Genomic DNA, 15,000 nt, shown 5'->3' on the forward strand with positions numbered 1-15,000 from the left:
GCGCCGCAGTTCGACGATTGCAATGAAGACTGAAGCGAAAAGTAAGAGGTAAACAACTACAGTGTGTTGTATAATTGTGTTTCTTTCCATGGAAATGGCTGCAAGGGGCAACACATGCATGTGCGAGTGAGTGTGAGTGTGCGTGGGTGAGCAAAATTCCAATTTAATTTTTGACACATGTGGATAGTTAATGCTGTCAGTAATAGGAGAATGATGTAGCTGTAGGATGTCCGTGGTATCTGATAATGTAAAATTTAGTTTGCCTGCATGGCTGTTGGTTTATAGACTGTCTGTGTTTGTCAAACTGTCTGTTTGTGTGTTTGTCAAACTGTCTGTTTGTGTGTTTGTCAAACTGTCTGGTTGTGTGTTTGTCAAACTGTTTGTCTGTGTGTCTGTCAAACAATCTGTCTATGTGTCTGTCAAACTGTCTGTCTAAGTGTTTGTCAAACTGTCTGTCTGTCTGTATGTCTGTCAAACTGTCTGTCTGTATGTCTGTCAAACTGTCTGTCTGTGTGTCTGTCAAATTGTCTGTTTGTGTGTTTGTCAAACTGTCTGTTTGTGTGTTTGTCAAACTGTGTCTGAGTATCTGTCAAGCTATTTGTGTGTTTGTCAAACTGTCTGTCTGTGTGCTTGTCAACTATCTGTCTATGTGTTTGTCAAACTGTTTGTCTGTGTGTCTGTCAAACAATCTGTCTATGTGTCTGTCAAACTGTCTGTCTAAGTGTTTGTCAAACTGTCTGTCTGTATGTCTGTCAAACTGTCTGTCTGTATGTCTGTCAAACTGTCTGTCTGTGTGTCTGTCAAACTGTCTGTTTGTGTGTTTGTCAAACTGTCTGTTTGTGTGTTTGTCAAACTGTGTCTGAGTATCTGTCAAACTATTTGTGTGTTTGTCAAACTGTCTGTCTGTATGTCTGTCAAACTGTCTGTCTGTATGTCTGTCAAACTGTCTGTCTGTATGTCTGTCAAACTGTCTGTATGTGTGTTTGTCAAACTGTCTGTTTGTGTGTTTGTCAAACTGTTTGTTTGTGTGTTTGTCAAACTGTGTCTGAGTATCTGTCAAACTGTTTGTGTGTTTGTCAAACTGTCTGTCTATGTGTTTGTCAAACTGTCTGTCGGTATGTCTGTCAAACTGTCTGTGCTTGTCAAACTATCTGTCTATGTGTTTGTCAAACTGTCTGTCTGAGTATCTGTCAAACTGTTTGTGTGTTTGTCAAACTGTCTGTTTGTGTGTCTGTCAAACTTTCTGTCTAAGTGTCCATCTTCTCTTTGTCCAGCAATCTGTGTGTCCATCAAACTGTGTGTTTGTCTGTTTGTGTGTTTGTCAAACTGTCTGTCTGTGTGTCATCTGTTTGTCTCACTGTCTATCTCAATCTCTTCAAATTACCTGTGGAAGATAAACTTCATACATACAGAAACCAATGAACCACAACATCCAAAGCAACACCTTCATGTCATAAAACATTATAAATTTAATAATAAATTTATATTTAATTAATTAGAATACAAAACATGTTTTCTCGCCAATCTCAGCACATACTACAAGTATGTACATCATCTCACTTGTCATCTAAAATAATTAATTAATTATTTATTTATTTCATATTCTACTGTGTGTTCTTGTTTCCTGATTAATTCCAACCGTTACAAATGTCCATCAAAAGTTTTGTTTCATTAATTGAATTGACATGGTTGCACGTGACAGGCTTGTTGTTGAAGGGAGTCGCCATTGCAGCTTTTGCCGCCATGATGGGGAGGGGGGCTGTCACACTGTCGAGTGCGTTGTCGAATCACACCAATGCCGCATGTGTGAGAGCATTGACTCCATAATTCCCACGGTCCCCACGCTCCATCAACTACATACAAACAATATTAATTAAGAGGATTGTGTGTGTCCGTGTGTGTGTGTGTGTGTGTGTGTGTGTGTGTGTGTGTGTGTGTGTGTGTGTGTGTGTGTGTGTGTGTGTGTCTATCTGTCTGTCTGTCTGTCTGTCTGTCTGTCTGTCTGTCTGTGTCCATGTGTGTGTCTGTGTCTGTGTGTCTACAGTATCTGTCTGTCTGTCTGTCTGTCTGTGTGTTTGTGTCTGTGTGTGTGTGTGTGTGTGTGTGTGTGTGTGTGTGTGTGTGTGTCTGTCTGTCTGTCTGTCTGTCTGTCTGTCTGTCTGTCTGTGTGCATGCGTGCGTGTGTGCATGCGTGTGTGTGTGTGTGTGTGTGTGTGTGTGTGTGTGTGTGTGTGTGTGTGTGTGTGTGAACCTGGTGGGCACATTTGAGTGCTACAATCTTGTCTTTCAGTTCTTGATCCTCTGCAGCTCATTCCTCCACTGGAAGGAGGTGGATTGGTGCACGATCTTATTCGTATTTGGCTGCCTCCACCACATGTATCACTGCAGCTGGTCCAAGATGACCAAACTGTCCATGAGCCATTAACTGGAATAGATACGCAGGTCAGTACTAGAACGAGTAGTTTGATGAGATATTTCGTGAGACGGTAACATGTATGGACAAACAGACAGACAGACAGACAGACAGACAGACAGACAGACAAATAGACAGAGGGACAGACAGACAGACAGACGGACGGTCAGACGGACAGACGGACGGTCAGACGGACAGACGGACAGACAAACAAGCAGAGGGACAGAGCCAGACAGACAGACAGACAGACAGAGAAACAGACAGAGGGACAGAGACAGACAGACAGACAGACAGACAGACAGACAAATAGACAGAGGGACAGACAGACAGACAGACGGACGGTCAGACGGACAGACGGACAGACAAACAAGCAGAGGGACAGAGCCAGACAGACAGACAGACAGAGGGACAGAGACAGACAGACAGACAGACAGACATACAGACAGACAAACTAACAGATGGACAGACAGACAGACAACCTGCATGTAAATGCACAGACAGGCAGACATTCCAACAAGCATGTCTATACAAGAGCCTACATACAATCAACCACACAACAGATTTCACACCAGGTGGGCAGTCGCCATCTCTGCAGCTGTTATAATCTACTGCTGAGCCAACACAGTCGTTACCTACATCACCATACATCACACCGTCTACTGGACACGCACACTAGAAATGATGGTATCTGACCGCCATGCATTGGTGACGGATTTGTACATGATCTCATACGACTCTTTGTTCCCAGGCCACACGTTCGTGAACAAGGTGTCCACATTGACCATACTGACCAATTTCCATGAACTGTAAGACATCAGGAAATCGAGTGAGTGATACAATGTGAGGCCCCAAATGAGGCCACATGAAATACATGTACATAAAGAGTGGATTTTGTAAGCAAGCTTGATGGTCTATTAGCTACAGATTATGGGATGAGCAGGGTTTAGCATTTGCTGTGTGTCTGTTTGTCTGTCTATCTGTCTGTCCATTCATCCATCTGTGTGTGTGTGTGTGTGTGTGTGTGTGTGTGTGTGTGTGTGTGTGTGTGTGTCTGTCTGTCTGTCTGTCTATCTGTCTATCTGTCTGTCCATCCATCAATCTGCTTGTGTCTGTCTGTCTGTCTATCTGTCTGTCCATTCATCCATCTGTGTGTGTATGCCTGTCTGTCTGTCTGTCTGTCTGTCTGTCCGTCCATCCATCTGCTTGTGTCTGTCTGTCTATCTGTCCATTCATCCATCCGTCTTTCTGTCTGTCTCTCTGTCCATCTGTGTGTGTCTGTCTGTCTGTCTATCTGTATATCTGTTTGTCCATCCGTCCGTCTGTCTGTCTGTCTGTTTGTATGTCTGTCTGTCTGTCCATTCATCCATCTGTGTGTGTATGCCTGTATGCCTGTCTGTCTGTCTGTCTATCTGTCTGTCCATCCATCCATCTGCTTGTGTCTGTCTGTCTGTCTGTCTGTCCATCCGTGTGTCTGTCTGTCTGTTTGTCTGTCTATCTGTCTGTCCATTCATCCATCAGTGTGTATGCCTGTCTGTCTGTCTGTCTGTCTGTCTATCTGTCTGGCCATCCATCCATCTGCTTGTGTCTGTCTGTCTGTCTATCTGTCTATCTGTTTGTCCATCCGTCTGTCTGTCTGTCTGTCTGTTTGTATGTCTGTCTGTCTGTCCATTCATCCATCTGTGTGTGTATGCCTGTCTGTCTGTCTGTCTATCTGTCTGTCCATCCATCCATCTGCTTGTGTCTGTCTGTCTGTCTATCTGTCCATCCATCTGTCCATGTTGCAAGGATCAGGTCCTTACACGGAAAAGGAGCTGGAGCATGGCTAGAGGTAATACCAACTTCAGACAAGAACGCACTGAAGCCGAATGAATTTCGTGTAGCGTCTTGTATGAGGTTGGGTGCTGGTTTGCCTTTCAGCCGGCTGCTTAAGACGTGTGACTGTGGAACTGAGCTGGATCGCGAGGGCTATCACCTTTTGACATGTAAATATGGAGGTGGACCTGTGTGGACGCATAACTCCATAGTGTCTGCATGGAGTGATTGCCTAAGCGATTTACTCATTCCCCATCAAATAGAACCGAGACAGCGATTTGTAGACAACGAAAACCGGCCTGACATCACGCTTTACGACACTGACACTGGGATCACAAAAGAATGTGATGTTTCGATAGCTCACCCTTGGAGCAAAGACATTATTAAAGGTGCAGCCAGAGAAGGTGGCCATGCAGCAGCTAAACGAGAGGCAGCAAAGTCAAAAAAATACTCAGAGGAATCGCTTGCGGATGGATCGAAGCCTATAGTTGTCCCACTCGTCTTTGAACACTTCGGCAGGTGGGGCTTAAAGGCTGACGAGCTGATGAATGAACTGGGGAAGAAGGCGAGAGGCTTTGATGGAAGAAGAATTGCGGTAGAGTTTAAAACCTTCTGGAGGAAAAGACTGTCTATTACTCTTCAAAAATGCAACAGCAGAGTGATTTTGCGGAAGCTGTCAAGGCTTTCTGTGCGCTCATTAGGAGATGACAGTGTTTTGGGAGTAGATAGAGACATTCAGTGTTTTACTCATTAGCAATAGTCTCGGACTACAAGTAGAACATTTCATTTTAACAATAACTGTTTGTAGTAGTGAAGATTGTTGACAATAAACTTGATTCTGTCCGTCTGTCTGTCTGTCTGTCTGTCTGTCCGTCTGTGTGTGTGTCTGTCTGTCTATCTGTCTATCTGTTTGTCCCTCCGTCCGTGTGTCTGTCTGTCTGTTTGTCTGTCTATCTGTCTGCCCATTCATCCATCTGTGTGTGTATGCCTGTCTGTCTGTCTGTCTGTCTATCTGTCTGGCCATCCATCCATCTGCTTGTGTCTGTCTGTCTGTCTATCTGTCCATCCGTCCATCCGTCTGTCTGTCTATCTGTCTATCTGTTTGTCCGTCCGTCCGTCTGTCTGTCTGTTTGTCTGTCTATCTGTCTATCTGTTTGTTCGTCCGTCCATCTGTCTGTCTGTTTGTCTGTCTATCCATTCATCTGCGTGCATCTGTTTGTCTGTTTATCTGTTTTTCCATTTGTGTGTGTCTGTCTATTTGTCTGTCTGTCTGCTTTTGTTGTTGACAATTGTTACTCAATCTCCAAATCTAATCTAACATAGATGGGTCAAGTCTGTTTGACCCTCATTATGCTCAAATACACAAGCAATCCAATAGGTTAGTACATTACAGTATTGGCAGGCACAGTATAAACAAGTACTTAATATTAATTATTTTATTATTTTATTAAATTTAATTTTTGTATTTGCAAGTTATTATTTAATTAAAAAATTAATTATTAGTACAATTAAACAATGACGTCACACTTTTAATTAATTAATTATTAGTTAATTAATTAGGCCTACAAGTGACTTGCAGTTACCTGGTGGGCATTTCTCTTCACTACATGTCTGCAGGTCATCGCTTTCACCTTGACATGCAGCTCCACCCCATTGTGGCACCGGGTTGGTGCAGGAACGAACTCTCACTTGCGTTCCTCCTCCACACGTGGCCGTACACACACTCCAGCTCAACCACGACGACCAATTACCATCGATTGGCGAGCAATCATGAGTATTGCATTTTCTCTGGTCTGTATCATTGTCATTGCAGTCACTGCCTCCATACTGCGGACTAGGATTTGTACACGTTCTGTTACGCATACGTATCCCACCCCCACACTCACGAGAGCAATCACCCCATGGTTGCCATGGCGACAATCCACCATTAACTAAAATAAATTTATTGATTAAAATTATTTTTTTTAAAAGTTTGTGGTGGTCACACCTGGTGAGCATTGCTTTTTGTTGCAACTTCTCTGCTCCACGTTTCTTCGTGTGCAATTTGGTGCTTCATCGCTGTGTTGTGTTTGACAGACTCGAGTCCGCTCTTGCAGTCCATTACCACATGTGTGGCTACACGGCGAGAACGATGTCCACTCTCCCCACTCGCTGCCTAATATACAAAGTCACATGTTACTACAACAAATTGTCGAAAACATGCAAGGACATTTGGGGTACAATTTTGTGGTGGACAGTCTCTGATGTCTGTGTGCTGTCCGTTGCAGCACCATGTTTCGGTTGCGTTTTCTCGGTATTTGCACGATCGTGTGCGTTTCCAGTTGTGTTGTCCACCGCATTCTGGCGAACACATTCTCCACTCTGACCACTCGCCCCACGTGCCTAGCGATTGAATGAAGATTTATGATTCTAGTTAGTTTGTATAGTACTGTGGTGAGCAGCGTGCTTATTAAATCTATTGTTGGTGAAACATTTACTCTAGCTTCTACTCTAGCATTTGGTTGGTTTGTCCATTTTTGTGTCTTTGTTTGTTCATCTAGCTGTTTGCCTATTTTTCCTTTTGTTTGTCTGTTTGTTTGTCCATTTGTTTGTCTATTTGTTTGTCCATTTGTTTGTCTATCTGTTTGTCTATTTGTTTGTCTATTTGTTTGTCCATCTGTTTGTCAATTTTGTCTGTGTGTCTATTTGTTTGTCTATTCTTGTCCATCTGTTTGTTTATTTGTTTGTTCATCTGTTTGTGTACTTTGTTTGTTTGTCTGTCTATTTGTTTGTCTGTCTGTTTGTGTATTTTTGTTTGTTTGTCTGTCCATTTGTTTCTCCATTTGTTTGTGTATTTTTTGTTTGTTTGTTTGTCTATCTGCTTGTCTATTTGTTTGTGTATTCATTCTTGTCCATCTGTTTGTTTATTTGTTTGTTCATCTGTTTGCATATTTTTGTTTTTTTGTCTGTCTATTTGTTTGTCCATTTGTTTGTGTATTTTGTTTGTTTGTCTGTCTATTTGTTTGTCCCTCTATTTGTGTATTTTTGTTTGTCTGTCTGTTTATTTGTTTGTCTATCTCTTTGTCTATTTGTTTGTCTATCTGTTTTGTCTATTTTTGTCCATTTGTTTGTCTATTTGTTTGTCTATTTGTTTGTCCATCTTTCTGTTTAGCAAGTGTTACACCGATGAGCCATAGAAAATTAAAACATTCTTTCTGTTTGTCTATCTCTGTCTACTGTCAGTCCATGTGTTTGTATTTCTATCTACACCCACCATTGTGGCATCAATGTGGACTATCTGACCCCATTTGTCTGTCCATCCATTCATTCTGTCGCTCATCTATATTCAATCTGTCTGTCTCTCTGTCTGCTTATCTCATCCTCAGCTTGCAACCACATGGCCCACCTTTGCATCCCACCGCATCTGCTCCAGCTGCTTCCCGACCTGCCATATAGAGGTCCATCCCTTTAGCATACAAATCAAATCTCAGCGATTGCATTACCTACCCGCAAGGCTTCCTCTCGAATAGAGCACGAGCAGAATGGCAAGCACAAACGACAGCACAAACCACACAGCGCAGCACAACAAAACTGCAGGTCGCTTAAGATTTCTGCGCCACTCACAGCTCGTACACAGAGAAGCACACTTGTGAGGCACCCCTCGTGTATGTGCGTCTGTATGGCGTTTGTCCACTGCACCAGCCGTGTGCTTTTCACTCTGTTCTTTTCTCGTGTATGGAGTCGTCAGTGCATTGTCGTTCCAACTTAGCGCTGACTTGACCGACGTGCACGAGGCGCAGCGATTTGGCGCATTAAATCGAGGCGGGGGATTTTCGTTGGGCGCGGTATCGCCGTCACTCCCCGCGCCGAACGTACACGAGCACACATCATCGACTCTCTTCACATTCGGATTCTCTTCATCACTCTAATCAAAATCAAAAAATCAAGCTTTTAAAAGGTAAAACAAACGAATTCGAGTTTGCATGCAGATCGAGGATGGATATGATCACTGACCTCAACTTCAATGAGTGCGGAGTCACTCTCTGCAGCCATTCTCAGTGTGCGATCGTAAGGCAGCCAGATTTCCACCACAGACAAGTTTGTTACTGTACTTACATCACTTTCCTCTTTCCTTCCAAACGTGAAAATGTTTTGAAATCCGAGAGAAGAGTCAGCCATCGCTCTGGGTGGAGAACGAACGAGAACAAGAATTGTTGTTGTTGTTTGTGTATGAATGCAGGCACAAGATGATTGTGTGGAGTGCACGCATGTGCGCGTACGCGTTGTGTTTGTGCTCTCTGTTGCAGCCACCTGTGGCTTAGATAAATTAGCATGCGAAAGTTGTGGGCGGTAGTTCCGGGTGATGGTGATATGAGCTGCAGCTGCAGAGATCATCACACGAGCAGTCGACCGCACAGTTTCACGTCGCGCACAGTCTGCCTACCGAGTGTGGAGTGTAGTGAGAGGCCAAGATATCGAGTCCGTTTGCCTGCCAGTTTGTTTGGTGGGGTGCAATGTTGCACTAGCAAGTGGGCGGGTGGGTGGGTGGGTAGATAGCCCTACAACGTAGTTTCACTCTTTCTAGGGGAAAGGGAAGATATACGAGTAGAAAGTCAAATGGACAGACAAGTAGACAGACAGATGGACAGGCAAGTAGACAGACATAGGAAAAGACAAGTAGATGGACAGACAAGTAGACAGACAGATGGACAGGCAAGTAGACAGACATATGAAAACAAAGACAAGTAGATGGACAGACAAGTAGACAGACAAATTGGAAAGACAAGTAGACAGACAGATGGACAGGCAAGTAGACAAACATGAAAAGACAAGTAGACAGACATATAGACAGGCAAGTAGACAGACATGAAATGACAAGTAGATGGACAGACAAGTAGACAGACAGATGGACAGGCAAGTAGACAGACATGAAATGACAAGTAGACAGACAGATTGGAAAGACAAGTAGACCGACAAACAAGGATACAAATGGACATACGAATCTAACAAACAGGATGTTTTATTCTTTCAGTATTTTCCTAGTAAAAACCGTCTCCACAGCAGAGTTGCCAAGGGCGTGGCCTACATAAGAAATGGCATGCAGACGATTATAGCACTTTATTACTTCTTTATTCTGGGTGGAAGTGACTATATCCTAGTAAAAGTTTTTAGTGGTTTAGTCGTAATTAAAATGTTTACACTGTCAGCACAGCAGTCTGGCTAAGTACATTTTAATGCCTGAGGAAATAGTGCACTAACTCTAGCTCTAATCCTCATCCTAGACTTTGGTCTTCTGTGAGAGAGTCAGACAGTGAGTGGCAGATAAAAGAGCAATGCGAGAGCAAGAGAGTATCATGGTATGTGCTAGTCACTGCATGTAAACTACGAACCTTGTGCAACTGAGTGCTTGTGGAAATAATAGGGAAAGTGTTGATTGCACAACATGATCATGACGTCACAACTTTATTCATTTTCCTGCATGTCCAAGCGCGTGCGCCTGAGTTTTCCGGCTTGGAAGCAACAAATCCCCCTCTCTCCAGTGTGATCCTCATATGAGCAAATGTGATGGCAAAAGCAAGTTCAAGAGCTAGTCGCCTTACTTCACTAACAAACAAGACTAGAACAGGTAACCAGCATACTAGACATACACCTAGTGTATATACTGAGTAGTGTATTGAGATGCATGTGCTTGCATGTAGATTTCAGGGTTGCAAGTGCTCTAGTAGGTGCCTGCCGTTTCTGTGACGCTGTGACCAGAAATGTTCCATCGTCGGTTGGCAGAGTGTGTGCTGCTGCTGAGTGTGTCCAACGTGCAAGCAATGCGTGCACAAAGATCCTCACATGCGGTCACACGTGCGGTGGAGTGAAGGATGAAACGAGATGTCCGCCTTGCCTTCATGATTGCGCTCAATCTGCAGGATCAAAAGTTGCAGTTTTCAGAGCAAATGGTCCAATGAGAAGGAAGAGGGAAGAACAAATGTGTTCGATTTGTCTTACAGACAAGTTGTTGGCTGCACCAGTTTTGCAGTTGGAATGTGGGCATGTCTATCATTATCACTGCTGTGAGACGATGTTGAGGAAGCGTTGGAGTGGACCGAGGATTTCTTTCGGATTCATCATGTGCCCATTGTGTGAGGTAAACAGTTGGTAGGGAATCGTTGGAATCACTTGAGTTGAGCAATAATGAAAATGTTGGGACACACATGTGCAATCCCAACGTTTTTGATAATGTGTGTGTGTGTGTGTGTGTGTGTGTGTGTGTGTGTGTGTGTGTGTCTGTCTGTCTGTCTGTCTGTCTGTCTGTCTGTCTGTCTGTCTGTCTGTCTGTCTGTCTGTCTGTCTGTCTGTCTGCAGTGTGTGTGTGTGTGTGTGTGTGTGTGTGTGTGTGTGTGTGTGTGTGTGTCCGTGTCCAGTGTATGTGGTGTGTGTGTGTGTGTGTGTGTGTGTGTGTGTGTGTGTGTGTGTGTGTGTGTGTGTGTGTGTGTGTGTGTGTGTGTGTGTGTAAAGTGTGTATACATATTTAGAGCAAGTGGATTCGACATGAGCGTCTCTCCAAAATCCTAAAACCATTAGAAGAACTACACAACGACGTACAACGCAAAGCAACCACCCGTCTCCAATACGAAAACCTGCATCACTGCGCTGATATCACAACCCCAGGGCGGCCATTCTACCAGAAACCAGTCGAATTCGCAATGCAACGTTACACGTATTATCTTTGCTCCAAGTGTAACAAGGTGCTGCATACTTGTATGGGAAGTCGTATTTGCTTGTTGAGTATTTGTTTGTGTTTGTATGTCAGGCTTATTATGGAGGACAAGCTCGATGTGCTGAACAGGCGGTATTGTCCGATGATTACAAGCCAGCGGAGCTTGTGTGTGCTGGTTGCTCACACTCCGCAGGAAAGGTTAGTAATTTCAAAATTATGTGGGAGGCCCCTAGTGGGGTAGTAGGGGTAGCTAGGGGAGACTGAAAATAATGATCTTATTATTTGTGGGCGTAGTTTGTCTATATTTGTTTATTATTAGGTTGTAACTTGTTGTTGCCATAGGCGTAACATTACAAGAGTAGGGAGTGTACTACAGTTAACGGAGTAATTAGAATAGATAGTTAACTATTATGTGTAAAGAAAAGGTTACAAGTGTAGGGCAGTACGTACACATGTAGATATAACAATTATAGGGAGTACTAACAATTGCAGACAGATACGGGAGATACAAGGGATACATTTACAGACACAGGGGTACACTACAGATACAGGAGTACAATGACATATACAGGAGGTACACAATGACAGATACAGGGTACACAATGACAGATACAGGGGTACAATGACATATACAGGAGGTACACAATGACAGATACAGGGGCACAATGACATACAGGAGGTACACAATGACAGATACAGGGGTACACAATGACAGATACAGGGGTACAATGACATATATAGGGGTACATTTACAAATACAGGGGGTACATTTACAGATACAGGGTGTACATTTACAGATACAGGGTGTACTTTACAGACACAGTGGTACTTTACAGACACAGGGGTACAATGACATATACAGGGGGTGAATTTACAAATATAGGGGTATGAGTGCTTTTTACCATCATGAGTGCTTTTTACATGTATCGTGAATGCAGCCTAGATGAGTATTAGTATTGTATCTGTGTGATCTAAACCTACTCATTACATTAGCATAGGAAACACATTTTTGCTTGGAGGCACACATTTGCCAGAGCAAGCATGACACTGAACAAAAACTGGGCCAAATGTATGACAAATTATGTGAGCTTTACTGAAGGTTGAGGATGGCAACTGCCCATTACCCCTGCCCATGTCCCTGGTGTCTCATTCCCCGGTACCTTACCTACAATCGGTTTCACCCTCACCCCCTCAGTTCCACCCTCACCCCCTCGGTTCCACCCTCACCCCCTCAGTTCCATCCTCACCCCCTCAGTTCCATCCTCACCCCTTAGTTCCACCATAACCTCTTCAGTTCTCCTCTCACCCCCTCATTTCCCCACTCACCCCCTCATTTCCCCGCTCACCCCCTCATTTCCCCACTCACCCCCTCATTTCCCCGCTCACCCCCTCATTTCCCCACTCACCCCCTCATTTCCCCGCTCACCCCCTCATTTCCCCGCTCACCCCCTCATTTCCCCGCTCACCCCCTCATTTCCCCTCTCGCTCCCTCATTTCCCCCTCACCCCCCTCATTTCCCCCTCACCCCCTCATTTCCCCCCTCACCCCTCATTTCCCCTCTCACCCCTCAGTTCCCCTCTTGATTTCTATTCCTACCAATTACTGTTACTTTGTCTGAATTTGTTTGTTTGTTTGTTGTGCTACTGTAGGTGTCTTGTCGTCATGGCACTGACTATATCGCACACAAGTGTCGCTACTGCTGTTCTATCGCCGTCTTCTTTTGCTTTGGAACGACACATTTTTGCACCGTTTGTCACAATGAGCATGTTCGTGTGGTGCAGATGGGGACAGGCAACAGGCCTCAGTGCCCTGTGGGCCCTGGCTGCAAACAGTTAAGTGGCACTGTGTGTCCACTGCAGGTCAAACATCCACCGACCGGTCAGGAGTTTGTATTGGGGTGTGCAATGTGTAGAGACGAACAATCGTTTTAGTTATTTTTTAGTTGAAACCATGTGCGCATGCGCAGTTTCAATACATGGTTTAAATTGAGGTCATATGGATAGAGGTCGTTGAGTTGATTTTGCTTTGTTGGAGGAGATCTTTGTGCCATGTTTCTGTACATGCATTTCTGTCTGCTACTTGTCTGTCTGTCTGTCTGTCTGTCCACCAGTCTGTTCATCTGTCCGTCCTGTTGGTCTTTTTACTGTCTGTGCATTCATCTGTCTGTGCATTCATCTGTCTGTCTGTCTATCTGTCTGTTCGTTTGTTTGTCTGTCCTATTGGTTTTCGTCTGTCTGTCTGTCTATCTGTCTGTCCATCCGTTTGTCTGTCTATATGTCTTTTCGTTTGTTTGTCTGTCGTGTCGGTTTTTGTTCTCTGTGTGTGTGTGTGTGTGTGTGTGTGTGTGTGTGTGTGTGTGTGTGTGCGTGTGTGTGTATCTGTTTGTCTGTCCTGTTGGTTTTGTCTTGTCTGTCTGTTTGTCTGTCTGTCTTTCCATCCGTCTGTCTGTCCATCCGTCCGTCTGTTTGTTTGTCTATCCTGTCGGTTTTGTTCTGTCTGTCTGAGCAAATACAGACAGTCACCTTAGACTACCTCTATACTGCTCCGGCACCACATGCATTCAGAACCTGATGATTCTATATTCATTGTTCTGTTCAATGTCTGACTCTTAATACAGAAATGATACACACAGCTACACTAATATATAACGTCCATCTCATGTCTGTACATCTTTCTCATCTCGTAGTACCAATAAATCTAATACGTTTGAAAATTTATCAATCTGGCTCTGCTATTGATACGATTTTCATCACAACGTCTTTGCTCGCGTCCTTAGCTGATTTACCTTCATAGCAAAACTGTGTGTGAGTATCTGTATGGATATCACCACCACGTGCGTTGTCTTCCCTTCCTCGGTTACTCCACCAGGTGAATGATACGTTGCCGTATTCCTGTAGCCAGGGGAGACCAGTAAAGAGCCAATCGCAAAATTCCTTCCTCATACCAAACCACCCTGTAATGAGATAAACATGTAATTCATATGTCAGTGACGATGGACGTTGTGTGTCTCTCTCACAAGGATTTCCTCCTTTCTGAGCAAACGAGAGCAGGAGGAAGGAAATGATTGCTATGTGTAGCGGCACAAATATGCCCGTAAATGGAAGGTCATTGATATCATCGACTTTTTCGATGAGCAATCCCTATACAAACAAACAATCGAATTTTATCATTTCATGCGTTGTCTGCCAACACGGCATTCTGTGTGATGTGTATCACTCAACGAAGGAACGAATCTCATACCATAAACGTGACGGCAGAAATGAATCCGACTGATACAAAGAGAGCAGCGACTGCACTGGTTTGACGTCCATCGGGGGCGAGGACCTCATTGCCACAAACAACAAGTGTAGCCCAACCAATCAGGTAGAGGACAACGAGGCCAGCGAGAGCCAACTCGATCCACAATGGAATGAGGACAATCTAATGTGAGACATCAATAGTCAACACACAATAGACGTCACTACTGATTAGCTCATCATGTGATGAAAGTGAGATGACATATTGTGTGTGTGTGTGTGTGTGTGTGTGTGTGTGTGTGTGTGTGTGTGTGTGTGTGTGTGTGTGTGTTAGCAAGATTTGTGTGTGTGTGTGTGCACGTGTGTGTGTGTGTGTGCATGTGTGTGTGTGTGTGTGTGTGTGTGTATGCGCGTGTGTGTGTGTGTGTGTGTGTGTGTGTGTGTGTGTGTGTGTGTGTGTGTGATGTGTGTGTGTGTGTGCTGTGTGTGTGTGTGTGTGTGCTGTGTGTGTGTGCATGTGTGTGTGTGTGTGTGTGTGTGTGTGTGTGTGTGTGTGTGTGTGTGTGTGTGTGTGTGTGTGTGTTAGCAAGATTTGTGTTGAGTTCATTCACCATTCGTTTGTCTGTCAGTGTCTTTGCATTCGTATGTACTAGTAACTAGTACTACAAATACTCTGGTATCCATGTTCTCCAATTATTAAGTTTAACAGTTACGAGATGCCAATGTCAGTTTGACATGTGACTTGACACTAGACATGTGATTTGGCTCAACACTTGACTTGACACTAGACATGTGATTTGACTCAACACGTGACTTGACACGTGACCAGTTTGGTCTGTGCTATACCATGT

General features: G+C 44.1%; 4 protein-coding genes across 4 annotated transcripts in view; 2 read left to right on the forward strand and 2 right to left on the reverse strand.

Annotated features, from left to right (window-relative positions):
* Positions 1-1,529: 1,529 nt before the first annotated feature.
* On the reverse strand, positions 1,530-8,383 carry LOC134190411 (hemicentin-1-like). The gene is made up of 9 exons (XM_062658864.1): positions 8,219-8,383; positions 7,712-8,129; positions 7,611-7,670; positions 6,213-6,380; positions 5,809-6,156; positions 3,107-3,217; positions 2,983-3,045; positions 2,252-2,425; positions 1,530-1,853 (listed from the first exon to the last, which is right to left on the reverse strand). The coding sequence occupies exons 1-9, from the start codon at positions 8,381-8,383 to the stop codon at positions 1,672-1,674; spliced, it is 1,689 nt and encodes a 562-aa protein (XP_062514848.1). The 3' UTR covers positions 1,530-1,671.
* LOC134190019 (E3 ubiquitin-protein ligase MYCBP2-like) lies at positions 3,078-12,910 on the forward strand. Its single transcript, XM_062658431.1, has 7 exons — positions 3,078-3,239; positions 9,487-9,561; positions 9,627-9,830; positions 9,904-10,340; positions 10,729-10,941; positions 11,007-11,111; positions 12,563-12,910. The coding sequence occupies exons 3-7, from the start codon at positions 9,770-9,772 to the stop codon at positions 12,842-12,844; spliced, it is 1,098 nt and encodes a 365-aa protein (XP_062514415.1). The 5' UTR covers positions 3,078-3,239; positions 9,487-9,561; positions 9,627-9,769; the 3' UTR covers positions 12,845-12,910.
* On the forward strand, positions 3,230-5,257 carry LOC134190018 (uncharacterized). The gene has a single exon (XM_062658430.1). The coding sequence runs from the start codon at positions 3,753-3,755 to the stop codon at positions 4,977-4,979; it is 1,227 nt and encodes a 408-aa protein (XP_062514414.1). The 5' UTR covers positions 3,230-3,752; the 3' UTR covers positions 4,980-5,257.
* Positions 12,911-13,478: 568 nt separating the features above from the next.
* The window catches only part of LOC134189704 (transmembrane protein 185A-like), a 3,538-nt gene continuing 2,016 nt past the window's right edge, over positions 13,479-15,000 (reverse strand). The window contains exons 4-6 of the mRNA XM_062658062.1: positions 14,154-14,333; positions 13,930-14,053; positions 13,479-13,866 (exon numbers count right to left, since the gene is read on the reverse strand). Coding sequence (XP_062514046.1) covers positions 13,631-13,866; positions 13,930-14,053; positions 14,154-14,333 — 540 coding nt within the window. The 3' untranslated portion in view covers positions 13,479-13,630. The remainder of the gene's footprint in view (positions 13,867-13,929; positions 14,054-14,153; positions 14,334-15,000) is intronic.

The sequence above is a fragment of the Corticium candelabrum genome, chromosome 14 (assembly GCF_963422355.1).
Source record: "Corticium candelabrum chromosome 14, ooCorCand1.1, whole genome shotgun sequence".
Taxonomy (NCBI): Eukaryota; Metazoa; Porifera; class Homoscleromorpha; order Homosclerophorida; family Plakinidae; genus Corticium; species Corticium candelabrum.

Coding starts and splice junctions, on each gene's coding strand:
- LOC134190018 (XM_062658430.1), top strand. CDS start 3,753: ATGTCTGTCTGTCTGTCCATTCATCCATCTGTGTGTGTATGCCTGTAT.
- LOC134190411 (XM_062658864.1), bottom strand. CDS start 8,383: ATGGCTGACTCTTCTCTCGGATTTCAAAACATTTTCACGTTTGGAAGG. Junction 8,130..8,218: donor CCGCACTCATTGAAGTTGAG/GTCAGTGATCAT, acceptor GATTTTGATTAG/AGTGATGAAGAGAATCCGAA. Junction 6,381..7,610: donor AGATGCGGTGGGATGCAAAG/GTGGGCCATGTG, acceptor TTTGTATATTAG/GCAGCGAGTGGGGAGAGTGG.
- LOC134190019 (XM_062658431.1), top strand. CDS start 9,770: ATGGCAAAAGCAAGTTCAAGAGCTAGTCGCCTTACTTCACTAACAAAC. Junction 9,831..9,903: donor AACAAACAAGACTAGAACAG/GTAACCAGCATA, acceptor GCTTGCATGTAG/ATTTCAGGGTTGCAAGTGCT. Junction 10,942..11,006: donor TTTGCTCCAAGTGTAACAAG/GTGCTGCATACT, acceptor TTTGTATGTCAG/GCTTATTATGGAGGACAAGC.